General features: G+C 51.1%; 2 protein-coding genes across 2 annotated transcripts in view; one reads left to right on the forward strand and one right to left on the reverse strand.

The window, feature by feature from the left end:
* Positions 1–4535, forward strand: part of CCDC148 (coiled-coil domain containing 148) — a 31727-nt gene extending 27192 nt beyond the window's left edge. The window contains exons 10-12 of the mRNA XM_042877890.1: positions 489–606; positions 1689–1829; positions 3523–4535. Coding sequence (XP_042733824.1) covers positions 489–606; positions 1689–1829; positions 3523–3669 — 406 coding nt within the window. The 3' untranslated portion in view covers positions 3670–4535. The remainder of the gene's footprint in view (positions 1–488; positions 607–1688; positions 1830–3522) is intronic.
* A 2777-nt stretch (positions 4536–7312) lies between these two features.
* Positions 7313–13269, reverse strand: UPP2 (uridine phosphorylase 2). The gene is made up of 7 exons (XM_042877688.1): positions 13146–13269; positions 12489–12606; positions 11777–11935; positions 10787–10901; positions 10087–10296; positions 8597–8743; positions 7313–8213 (listed from the first exon to the last, which is right to left on the reverse strand). The coding sequence occupies exons 1-7, from the start codon at positions 13169–13171 to the stop codon at positions 8041–8043; spliced, it is 948 nt and encodes a 315-aa protein (XP_042733622.1). The 5' UTR covers positions 13172–13269; the 3' UTR covers positions 7313–8040.

Raw genomic sequence — 13269 nt, forward strand, 5'->3', positions numbered from 1 at the left:
CAGTGGTATCTCAAGGGCTGTAAACACCTGCTGCAGGAAGCTGACCAGTGAAGGCAGTGCTGTAGGTGAAGATTCGGGATCTATTTGTGCTGAGCTCCGTTTGTTCCTTCGGAGAAAGTTTTTAATTCATGAGTTTTCTTGCTTCTTGGAAGGGATTTGTTTCTTTAAATGAGAAGGGCTATAGGGAACAGTTGTGCTGCCATACACAGATGTCAGAGAACATTTCTTCTTGGCAAAGAAAATGGAAAAAAGTGAGTAATGGTGCTATAAAGCTTAAAGCTTGCTAGAGAAGAGCTAGGGTTGTAGAAATGAAGTCTGAAAGGTTAACCAACTTATAAAAAATATATAAAGGGAATGGCATTCTTTGCGTTTGTCAGGAATTTTGATGGTGGGCATAAGAGAGCATCAGGCTAGTTTTCAATTGGAAAGTAACAACTTTAAAGTGAAACTTGACCAGTTTTCCTGTTTGTATGCATGCTGTTTTACAGGGTGGAGTTTAGACAAGGGCTGCTGGAAAAGCGGATCCTGGAGAAAAAGGAGGAGGCCCTTCGAGAAGCCTGTGCAGCAGAAGAGAAAGAGAAATGCCTGGAAGCACTTCGACAAAAGGTGCTTCTATTTCTTACGTGTGGTATTTTCAGATGCAGTAGAGACAGAGCACATGCTGACATACTACATGGAAGGTAAAACAAAATGTTACACCACAAGCAAATAAATGAAGGAGCTAAAATGCACTCCGGGTCTGATGTTAATGTTGATTCTGTCGTGCTATAAATCTTACATGCTTTGTAACCGACAGGAAGAATATTAAGAAGTTAAAGTGCACTGAGATGTCCAGAAATATGGACGGGGCTAAACTGAGCCTGCTGGCTGCTTCTGGTTATGGGCTGTGAACATCAGATCTCGTGTCAATCTGTGCTAGAGCTGCAGATGCTGGCACTGCTGTCGTACCACCCCTGAGGTCTCCTTTGCACCCAGGGCCACGCACTGCCCTTATGGCACGAAGCAGTGGTGCTTGTCCTCAGGAGGGGCTGTCCTCTGGTCACCTGGAGTTCAACATAGGCTTATTTCCCCACAGCATTTGTGAGCTAGCATCATGAGCTCTCTCTTCATAGAAATGCCATTTGGCTTTCAGGTTTATTTCAGTTTGTAAGGACTGGCATTGGCATTTACAGTGTGCAGGTGCTCTGTGTGCAGCCTGCCCGTGTAGCAGGCAGTTCTCCAGGCTGTGGCAGCCCTGCACTTACCAGTCATGCACAGTGCTATATGAAGTCTAGGCAATTAAATTGTCTCTATCGGGAAGCTGGAAAAAATCTCCCTGAGTTTCACTGCATCAAAGTGGTTTTCAGTGTTTGGTCTGAGGCAGTTTTCCTGCATTCACACCTTGCATCTTCCCCTCTGTTCTGTGTTACAGCACTTGGAGGTTGCTGGCAGGGCCTGGCTGGGAGCTGTGCTGCTGGCAGCATTCAGAGAGCACAGGGCTGTGCTGGCGGTGGGACCTGGTCCTGTGCCCCTGGGGGGATGCACAGGCTCTGGGCTCAACTTTCTGGCTTTACAGCACTTATGTATGGAGGCAGGTTGGTTTAAGGTTCTAAACCATGTCAGCGATGGTGTTCTCAAGGGCTGTGTGTTACTGATACCACCGTGCCCCTGCACAGACTGTAACGCTTGTTTTCATTTGTGTGCTTTAGGTTTCCATCGTAGCAAAACCAGACCCAGCGAGAGTGGTGGCTGATACTGCAGCATCTAAAGCTCGGATGGGCGTTGGGTCCACAGAAGAGTTTGTTCTTCAGAAGCCGCTGTTTCAGTTGCAGACATACAGTGAAGAGCAGGTAATAGCCTGTCCTTATACTGCATGCTTTATTGTATGCAACCGTACTGTGAGAACAATAGGTGGTAAAGGGTGCGTAGCTGAAACAGTAACGCTAATGGCAGAACACAGAACACAATGTACATGAAACTGAAATCCTTAGGAGCAATGCGTGGAGCCAGCTGTGTGCCCAGGAGTCTGCAGTGCTGCAGCACACAGCAGCATGCACACACACACACACACACACACACACACACACACACAGTGCCCCAGGGGCTGTGCTGCTGTCCCTGAGCCACATCTCCCACCAGTGGGGAGGATGCGGAGCTGGGTGCCGACTGCTTGCTGAGTGCTTTGCTATTGCTCCATTTCTAAACTCACCCCGTTCATGCTTTTACACGCTCACTTTAAAAAGTGCCTCCTATTCACCTGCTCCTGCAGGTGTTGTGCTAAGTGTCTGACGTGAAATGGAAGTCCTCCTTACTGCGTTGGCTAAAGGAGAAACCAGTCAGGGGTAAGCAGTGAGGTGGTTTTCAGGTTGCCTGCTCTGCTGAGGACAGTGCTAACTCTATTTCAACTGAAGTTAAGCGACACAGGGAGAGATGTTCTGGTTTTTTTTACTACTCTCCATCTGTCAGTGTATGCATTCGGAACTGAGAAGCCCTAAAATGTCTTAAAAAGGGAAGTGCTGGGCAAGCATGGTAATAGACATCATTACATTTCAGCTTATTCAATGCTAAAATAAAGCTTTTATGCCACAGAACTACATAATAGCATTCTTCTTTCTGTCAGTATCATTTCCAAATTCCAGAATGGGAATGGTTTCGAATGCAAGGCTCTTTGTTTGGCTAAGAAAATTTACCCAAATCCAATGGATGTTGTGAGGTTTGGAAAAGCCTGGCTTGAGCGTGCTCTGAAGAGGTGCGTGTGAGGTTGATTTGTGGGTTCTCAGAACGTGCTGCCCACTTCAGCTGGTCGTGGGCACTGCTCTGCTCCTGCCAACACCCAGCACCCGGCCAAGGGAGCTGAAAGGGGCCGTGCATTTTGTCAGATAACCTCATGGCAAATCTTAGCGTTAATTTCCCTGGGCCTTACTTGCTGTTACAGATATGGAAGTGGTACTGCCATGCAGTCACTAAGCAGTGCAATGAAAAAAAATCCTAAGTGCATTTGAAGTGCTAATATCCCATAGGGAAAAAGGCAAAAAAACCCAGGAAGAATTAAAAGTTTTGTCCTGAAAGCAGGGTTGCATTGATGGAGAACATCAGAGAAGTCAGAATCCTTTTCCTGAGCAGGCTGAGTTCTCTCAGTTTCTCATTTGCACTTTGAACTGAGCCACAATGAGGACTGAAAACCAGAGCTCTTTGTTTACACAGATTGTGATCATTAGTACTTAAAAAGAATGATATCAAACTATGTGTAGTGAGTTATTCACCAGTGAACTTCTTCGCTTCCAAAGGCTCTGTTTGTGACCAAGACATTTTTAATCACCTTCTGAACCCTTCTGTTTCAAACATATATAGCATATAATAATATATAATATAAATATATATATATAATATATATGTATTATATTATATAATAATATAAATATAAAATAATAATGTATGTGTCTATATGTGCATTCACAAATAGCCTTTCAGTTTATCTTTACTTGCAGTGCAAGTGAGGAAAGTAGGGTTTTGTTTCATCATTGCTGTGGTTTATTTTAACAGATCATTTCTGACCCCAGGCTTCGTGTCGAGTTAGCTCTTCGAGAAGCTGGACTTCATAAAACACTTTATGCAAAAGAGATTTTGCCAAAAATTCCTCCACTGAAGCTTCCAAGAAGAGACATGGAATCTACAGTGTTTAAAATGTAGAGCGCTTTGTGTGTCAAGAGCAGAGAAGCTTCAGAGGTGTCATCTGGGCCGTAACAGTAGAACTCTCAACAAATTCTCACTGGCTGTGTCATGGAGCTGCTGGGTCGTCACTGTGTGCAATCATTCAAGAAAAGGACGTGCCTTTCCTTACAGCGTTCGGTGCAACATCTGAGCCCTGCCTGGGTGCAGGCTTTGAGGAGCTCTGGTGGGCTGCTCTTCAACTCCCCATGCTGCAGGATTCCCGTATTTCTTCCCAGCAGGAGATCAGCACTGATGGCAAAGACCTCTGCCAACTCTGCTGGTCAATTTGCGTAGCGTGGTTTGGAATTCTGGTTTTTAATTGGCAATGCAGACCCCAAAGGCTTTGCAGTGACTTAGATTGTATCGTGGTGCACAAATACATCCCACGTGGCTTTCATTCCAGGTTGCCTGAGAATTTGATTCTTTTAATTATAAGATCTTTCTGCTATTCCTTGATGACGATCAGAAGGAACTTAACCTTTGTCTATATTTAGAAACCAGTTTGCTGCGTTGTACTTACTGGAAACCAGTCATGCAAGCAATTTTGTATTGGCAGTGTTTCAGAATGAATTATACATTATAAACGCCATTTCAGATCCGGGATTTTTATTTTGGAGTGGACTCCACTGCGTGTGATCCTCTTCAATTAAAGTAAATTGATGTCATCTCATTTCGTAACTGATTGCATTTTCAAGCCTCACATAAGATGGCTGTAAAATGTATTCTGTATGTAAACAAGTTACAGCGAGGAGCTTAACCTAGAGTTCCTAAGGACAATAAATGTCAGAAAGATCTGAACATCCGTATTTGCATATCTAGTTAACTAGAGGAACTTAATTAGCCTAATATTGTGATGCTTTACAGGCGTTAATGGGACACACATCCTCAAGGCCCTGTGAAGCAGTGATTCCTTGCTGCCCAAAGGAGGATCTGCAGGTGAGGATGTTGGAGGCCCTGCCAGCAGAGCCCGTCTGCAGAGCTGTGCTGGCTGCTGCCCTCCTCAGCAGGCCGTCCTTCCTGATGACTGGTTCAGCAGCTCTGCACCGAGCGCCTTGCAATCTGACAGGCGATGTTCCATTCTTCACACCTTGCACTGAAGGTAATGCTGACAACATGTAGCAGTGCATCCTGACCTCAGGAGGGGGGTTGGTGCCCAGGGAGGGAGGTTTGCTCTGGTGTGGGTGGGTGAGGCTGTGAAAACAGAAGCAGAGAACTGAGGAAGGGATCACAAAGCCAGGGGAGGGCGGGTGCTGCAGGCTGCAGCAATGGGCAGCTTTAAATCGAAGCAAAGTAATCTGAGTACTGAAGTGAATCTGAGTTATTTTGCTTGGGGTTGAAATGCTGCAGAGACTGCTTGCTCAAGAGCAGCGGAAGCTGAATATCCTCTGCATTTTGTCTCGTTGCAATTCAGTGCATATTTGTGCATTTTAATTTGGTGTCTTGTTCGAGGTAACTCAGTATTTTTAACACATGCTTGGGCAGCTTGTTGGTTGCTCCAGCAGAGGAGGCCAGCACTGCTTTGCTTCTGGAGACCAGATTGGCTCCAGGGATAAATCCTCCCGATGGCTTCCCAAAAACAGAAGGTCTCATACTTAAGGCAGTGTTTTTTTTTCTCGCCTTTAAAGGCAGATCCAGAAGACAATCTCAGTGGTGCAAAATCTTGTGAAACTGTAATTGTCTCTAGTAAGTAACTAGTGAGATGCTTATGGAGAAACAACGTTTACACGAAGCAGAAAATCGTTCTTGAAAAAAGGGGCTCTGTTTTATAAGCAGTATGGTGGATGCTGTCACATGTGCTGCTTTGCAGAGAATGGGCTCAGTAGTGTCATCTGAAATCTGGGAAGAACTCTCTAACTCCAGTGTGGTGTTAGAAAGAGGCATTCCTTTATTGCTCACCAGGTGCACCGGGCCAGGTGACGAGCAGTTTGATCTTCTGGAGTTCAGGTTTTACTCTGCAACAGTTCAGATGTCCCTATGCAGCACACTGGCATACAGATTCATTCTTTGTCAAGGACTCATTAATACATGCTAATGCACCTTTGGCCATGCTCGGTGATATCTGAGGTGGCCAAGGGCCCACCTGCTTCTTCCCTGTTTTCCACCATCAGCTTCATCACTGAGACCTTCCACTCACTTTCAGCTGCTGGATATTCTGAGGCCTGAGAACAACATCTTTATGAAAATGAAGTCACTCCACTTTAAGATGTACGACTCAGCTGTCAGTTTTGGTCGTCAGAAGTGGCTCAAGTGTTAACTGGTGCCTGAAAGTCAAGTATGCCACAGCTGCAGGATGAGTCGGTGCGGTACCAACTGCTGCAGAAACACAATGCTTGTGCCAGCTTATGTGCACATGAGCTTATGTGTGCTTTTGGGTTTGTATGTATAGAAGAGCAATGTGAGTGGCTGCAGTGCTGGCTCTGATCCCTGGGAAGCAGGCGGCTGTACTGGATGGTTTGCATTCTGAAAGGAGCTCCCAGAGACGGAGGTGCTGAGCCCTATAAGCCATTAACTGACTGATGCGAAACCTTGGGGGGGTGTCAGAATGTGCAACAGAGTAAACATTTCCCAATGTAATCGTTAAGTTAGAAGCGGAATGATTGAAGAGTCTTAACTGCACCACATTGTAGAAAATAAAGAAGTGGCTGTGTCCTGCAGAGCAAATGATCAGGGCTGTAGCTGTGTCAGCTGCAGCAAAGCAAACCCCTACCAAATTGGGCAGAATGTTAAACATCGTGTTGCTTTTCCTGGAGTAGTTTTCACTAAGAGCTCAGGTACCTTATGGTTAGTACACGAGGTTCTTGAAGTGGACGTTGGACTTTGCAGAGCTGAGCTTGAACTGCAGGTTAAATTGCATGTCAGTAACGGGTGACTGAAGGACACTAGCTCAAGTCCTGCTCTTCCTTAGCCTTCAGATCAGTATTTGTGCCTGAAAACTGAAGTCCAGGAAGGCAAACTCAGAACCAGGCTCCTTCTCTGAAACAAGTGGAGTTTGTGTGCTCCCAGTGCTGACCCAGTGTGATGGCAGTCAGTGTGCTGCTGGGAGGCTGCGATGCTGCAGGGAACTCTGCAGCAGAGCGTGAGGGTGAGGTGGTGGGGAGACCAGGGTGAGTGGGACCCAGGTGGGCCATCAGAGGGGGCCATGCAGTGGGAGGAAATGGGGTAAAGGTTTGAAGTTGAGGGAAGATTGAGGTTGGATGTCAGGGGGAAGTTCTTTGCTATGAGAGCAGTGAGGTGCTGGAACAGCTGCCCAGAGAGGCTGTGGATGCCCCGTCCATCCCTGGAGGTGTTCAAGGCCAGGTTGGATGGGGCCCTGGGCAGCCTGGGCTGCTATGAAAAGTGGAGGTTGGTGGCCCTGTGGGTGGCAGGGGAGGTTGGAGATTCATGATCCTTGAGGTCCCTTCCAACCCAACCATTCTGTGATTCTGTGATTCAGGTGTCACTGAATCAGGTCGCGGGGTGAGACCGAGTACTGCACAAATGGCCCCTTGGAGAATGCTGATAAGTGTCCTCAGGCTGAACTGTTTTGTGCTTTTCACAGAATCACAGAATTGTAGGGGTTGGAAGGGACCTCCAGAGATCATCGAGTCCAACCCCCCCTTTTAATAATATTAGAGATACCATCTTGAGTTTCCGTAATATGTAATACTTTTATTTATCTGAACTCTTGAATCCTGTAAGTCACTGTTCTAAAAACACCAAGATTTATTTGCAAGCAACCTTGTAAGTGAGCCTTCAAAACTGGAAGCGGTGTCAGTGGTGAATTGGCTGTGCTATGTGTAACCCCGGTGCAATGCCTTCCACCCCACCCACGAGCAGTTTGGCCTTCTTACAGCATGGGGCAGTGCTCACAGACCCTGCCTGCATCCCTGTTGGTTGGTGGCAGAGATGCTCCCTGCCCACTGGGTTCCTGGGCTGGGCTCTGGCCCCACAGAGCTCATCAGGCCACATGAGTCCGAGAGCCCTACTGACTGCAGCGAGGAGCAGCAGCCCTCACAGAGCAGATGAGCTGTGTGTGCCATTTGCTCAGCTATCAGCACTGCGCCAGGAGCAACGTGTTCCCCTGATGAGGGGCACGGGGCAAGGGCACCCTGCAGGACAGTCCTTCCATCCACAGGGCAGGAGCCAGAGGGGCACGCTCTTATTTCCTGAGCAGCACTGATGCAATTCCAGCAGTTTGACACCCACCACACCAGCACAGCAGTGTTTGCAGTTACACCTCCCCTGCTCGCAGGCAGCAGTGCCTCTGCAGCTCTGGGGACGCGCGGCCCCCCAGTCTGTCTTTCCTGCTCTCCAGGTCCACTTGCCCGTGGTGCGGGTTGGTCCCCCGGTGGCGTGGGGATGGCAGTGCTCTCAGTCGCTGGAAGGCCGTGTGTTCCCTGCAGCAGCATGCAGCCCCAGGCGTCTCCGGATGAAGGCCGCCACCAGGCGCTGCGGCCGCTGCTGGTATTCCTGCAGCACCTCGTGGGACGCCCGGATCTGGTCCCCCTCCAGCCGGTCCAGGAGCGTTACGCAGACCACGGCAGCTGCAAGAAGGCCCAAGTGCTGCGTTGCATGGGTAGCTGAATGGCCCCCGGGCTGTGCTGGGATCTGCTGGGGGCTGCCTGAGGCGGGGCATCACAAGGTGTGGGGTGGGCGCGAGGCTGGTGAGCTGGGACGTGGCTGCATCGCTGCAGCTGAGGGTGCACCCAGGCCACAAGAGGGGTGAGGCAGTACTTCCTGCTCTACCCAACAGGTACTTGGGCCTTTTGAAACAAACTTGTTTTTTTATTGAGCCGTGGCATTTGTTTCAGTGTACTTTTTCTAATGGAAATTGCTAGGAATGCATTTTGGCCTTCACATCAGCTCATAACACACCAAAGCCCCAGGCCCTGCAGGGAGGAGCAGGGCAGCCCGGGGCAGCACTCACCTCTCAGCCCGCACAGCCCGCACAGCGCAGCGAATGCCGTCGACTCCATTTCAATGTTTCTCACACCAGCATCATAAGCTCGCTTTAAGTACTCCAACTTTTTTTCATTGGAAAAAGAGCACAGAGCTCCATCTAATCTCCCTTGACCTTGAAAGGAAACAGAACTGTCACGGCTTGCCCTTGCAGGCAGCAGGCTCAGTGACCCAGGCTGTCTGCAGTGCCAATGTTTTGGCTGGAGCTGACCGAGTTTTCTTTTGCACAGTTACCTCACTCATGTCCCAGTTAACCTGAACTCCAGGCCAGCATACTACGTCTCTGTATAGAAGAAAAAAAATCAGTGTAGGTTTACGCTGTATAAAGGAAGACCCGGCTGCCGAGCAGGAGGCATCTGGCACTGTGCTGGGGCGAACGAATGGTCGCAGCCTCTCCGAGGCCTGTGATGCACATCAGGTGGAGGTGTGCCAGGTTAAATTCAAACAACTCCAAGTCACTGTGGGAGAGGCATAGCAAGTTGTGCAGAAAATCAGGGAGAGAACAACCTCTTAACTTAGGTTTAGTTCTTTTAGGGACTGACTCTGGCAGCAGGCAGTGGGAGCTGTTTGCACATGGCATTACCAGCTTCAGAGGCACTGCTCCCTGTGCTGCTCCCTGTGAGCCTTCATCAGCCCTACAGGTCCCCAAGGACCCACTGCACACGGTGCCCCCTGGCCCCGGGCCTCCTCTCCCCACACCTGCCCTGCAGCCAGTGCCCTGCACCTTGTGCAGCCTCCTGCAGTGTGCAGTCTCACTCCTTGGGGTGAGCAGAACCTGTGGCATCTTGTTGCTGTTCCTACTGTTAATCCCCTTAATGAATTTCTATTTAAATAAAATGTGGACTTGAGGAACACACAGATGGTTGCATTCACAAGCAGAGGTTTACAGATAGTTTTCAGTCGATTAATTCTTCATTTATTACATTTCATCTACTCTGTAATGAGCACTTTGTTCTGAAAAGGAAACAGTTCCAGAGTAACCGAAGCTTGTTTGCCCAAATGTCACATGCTTCCTGACATGGCTATTATGAACTTACAGTCCTGTCCTGAGCAGCAGAGCACGGCTCGTCCGCAGGGATGGGCTATGGACCAGGGCTGCTTCCCTGCAGCCCGAAGCCATCGACCCCCCACTGCTGGGAGTCCCTAAGCACCCACACTGCCATGCCACACCTGGGCCAGGCAGCAGCTTCTGGAGGGCTCTCCCTTTGCTCCACCACCACCTACAGCAGTGCCAGCCATACGGGTGACACTACGAATGTAACGAGGTGCCAGGTGCACGCACGTCCCATCAGCAGAGGAACTCTTGGCCTGGCTAAGTGCTGGGATTTGTAATGCATGTTCTGAAGGTGCACACTGCTCTGAACTGATCCTGACGCATCGGTGGGACAGCCGCAACCCGTAGGACTGGCTGCACAGATAGCTCTGCCCATGGGGAAGGGCAGCCAAAGCACGTCTTACCTTCATAGAAGTCATAGGTGCACATGGTGTGCCCGACGAGCGTGGGGAAGTCAGGAATGGCCTTACTGCAGGCCAGCAGCTCCTCCACAAGGCCCCCGTCCAGGTCGGTGCCCCGCACCACCACGTCGCCCAGCACCACCTGCTCGAACCGCGGCTGGAAGCAGGCGTCCACCGCCCTGTCTGTGATCACCACGGAGCCAGCCTGCACCCCTGGGAAAGCAGAGGCTGAGGCTAAGCCTGAGCCCCCGTTGCTGGTGATCTGCTGCAAGCTTCAGCACCACAAATACCTGCAGGTATCTGTGCGATGGGTTTTTAGTGAGTGAAGCAGATGTGAGGGAATAATTGGAATTTGTGTGGTGGCACAGATGTATCAGTAAAGTGCACAGAATCAGCACATGATGAATGACTGGGAGCATGCTGAGTGACGGCACTTTAATTGCTGATGGATGCAGAGCCATGCCCTGGCACCAGGCCGTGCAGATGTGAGCAGCACCGCTGCCCCAGCAGGCATAACAAAAACATGCTCTGCTAAGCTGGTCACCAGGATTGTGCTGGGTTTGAACCCAGAATGAAGTATCATGTTATCTGACACATGGGGGCCTGACGAAATGCAAAAGCTCATAGTGACATGACTAATTGCATGGAAAAAAATTGCTAATAGCCTTTTGCCTGGAAAGAAAGAAGTCCTGGGACAGCTCACCTAAGCCTCCAGAAGTACCAATGCGTATAATGGTGACATCTCGGCATTTGGCATGGTGCAGCAGTTTGATCAGCTCGTGAAGCATGATGGACACAGAAGGGATCCCCATTCCATGCTGTTGAGAGAAGAAAGAGCCATTCTGTAGGTGCTGGATGGGTGACGGCAGTGAGCTCAGCATCACACCCTCTTCCCACTGCAGAGGCCAGCAGGCATTATCGGGGGGCTCTGTTTCTGCAGCCTGCCCAGGCAGAGCTCCCGGCCCCTCCTGCCCTCAATGCTGTGTTGTGGCCCCAACGCCACCACTTGGGGCTGGCGGAGCCCCTGCAAAACTCGTGCCCCCCTGGTGACCCTTGTCCTGTTCCTATGCCTCCCATCTCAGTTCTTTGCACCACTGTAGGCACCCACCTGCTCTTGGCTTGGCTTTTAGAAGTACAAGATGCTCAGGAGCATGGCCTTTTTTCCTATGATAAAGGCCTCCACTTTTTTTCTTTTAGCCAAGGCAGCAAGTAGCAGGGTCCAAAGAACACCTGCAGGGCTGATCCCCAGGATATCAGACTGATTCCCTCAGCCAGGTTGGACTTGGCTTTGTCAGAGGAATCAGATGGGATCCCTGCCATGAAAGCAACCCCAGGCCCAGGCACCCTGCAGGCCAGCCCAGCACCCAGTGCTGTCCTCAGGGAGTAACCACTAACAGAGGAGGTTCTGACCAAGCAACTCATGTCAGGGGAATACCTTCAGCCACACTTCATAGTTTGTGCAGGGTGGGAAGGGTTTTTACCAGGAACTGTCACACTGCTCATCTCACGAGCAAAATTCCTGCACGCTCATTTTGAATACCATGTTTTTTAAATAGCGAACACAACTGAGCTGAGAGCCCGTGCTGGAATGAATAGCAGGGACGGGTCGGTGGCTGGACTCGATGCAACCCGATTTACTCTGCGAGAAGCTGAGAGCAGAGGACGGGGCAGGGCTGCACGGCGCTGCACTCACGCTGATGGACAGCAGCGGTCCCACGCGGTACATGGCGTAGCGGTCCGTTCCCGCGCAGATGTCGGCCAGGTCCTCTCCGTCGCCCTCCAGCCCCAGCTCCTTGCGCATGAACTGCGCAAATGCCCTCATCCTGTTCGGGCTGCCGCCAACGCAGACGAACTGGGTGTAAAACGCAGATGTGTTGGCAGCGTCGACTACAACAGGTACCGCGATTCAGCCTGCAGCGCGGCGGGGTCCGCAACGGGATGCTGCCTCCTCGGAACAGCGCAGGGCACTGCACCGGAGCCGGCAGGCCTGGGCCGGGGCAGCGGAGCCGCCGAACCTGGTTGGGTATCGCTTCCAGGGCAAGAAAATCTGCAATAACTCCACTGCCGTACATTCAGCAAATGTAAGCTGCCGGTACGCCTAGTGACAGCAGAGCCAAGCCAGATGTTAGCTTCTTGTCTAATTTATTCTATCAGCAGCATCAACTGCAATTAGAGAGCGCTGCTGATGGCACAGAGGCCACGGAGGTGGGGAGAAAAGGGACACGTTTTCACAGCGTTCGCGCTAAAACAGTGCTGCCCAAATGCTGGAGCGGATCGACCCCCAGCTGCAGAGCAGCTGCTCTCCGGCAGGAGCACACACCGCCGGGGGGCCGCACTAAGGGACGGCAGCACGGTGCGACGAGAGAAAGGGCAAGCCGCCGCCCGGTTCGGCCCCTGCCGGTTACCTTTACGTCCCCAAACATTGCCGGCAGGTCGTGTGTCTTCGTTCCTAAGTCCAAATGATACAGGACGTCCTCATCCATCGCCTCCAGATGCGGGTTTTTGACGTGGACGAATCCACCGCTGCGGGGAGACGGGGTGAAGGTGGGTGAGCGGGGCAGCGGGAGGGCGGGCGGCCCGGGGGAGGCGGAGCACGGCCAGGGATGAGGCGAGGCGGCAATGAGGGGCAGCCGCCCTCCTGCCAAGCCCTGCTGCCACACGGGGGTCGTCCACGTTACAGCTCTCGATGCCGGTAACCCCTTCCGTGTCTTTCGTCTTTGGCAGACGGGATTTCTCAGTATTTGTCGTCAGTTCGTCAGTGGCGGCCCCAGCTCCTCCTTTGGAGGAGCTCTGCCAGAAGCGCCCGGCAGGTAACACGCTGTGCCACATCACACGGAACGCTTTTTTAACGGGAACTGTATATTCGCGTGCCCAGCAACGCAAGCACTGAGAATCGGGACTGTGCGGGAGCGGGGATGTCGGCTCGCCCTGCCTGTCCCCGTGCTTTAATAAACGTAAAGCAACAACCAACGGAGAATGATTTCGTAAATCGGGCTTAAACAAACCCAGAGAACGTTTTTCCCGTCCCAGCCACAGCAGCGCAGAACCCGCCCGGGACTCACCCCGAGTAACGTGTCGTTTCGGTCATGACGGCTCCGCCGAAGGCGACCCAAAGCGGGAGCGGCGGCCACAGTGCCCGCAGCGGCTCCGTCCGCGGGCTGCCGGGGCCGGGAAGAGCCCCGCAGC

The sequence above is a fragment of the Lagopus leucura genome, unplaced genomic scaffold (assembly GCF_019238085.1).
Source record: "Lagopus leucura isolate 7727_CA_CO unplaced genomic scaffold, USGS_WTPT01 Super-Scaffold_100019, whole genome shotgun sequence".
In the NCBI taxonomy this organism is placed as follows: domain Eukaryota; kingdom Metazoa; phylum Chordata; class Aves; order Galliformes; family Phasianidae; genus Lagopus; species Lagopus leucura.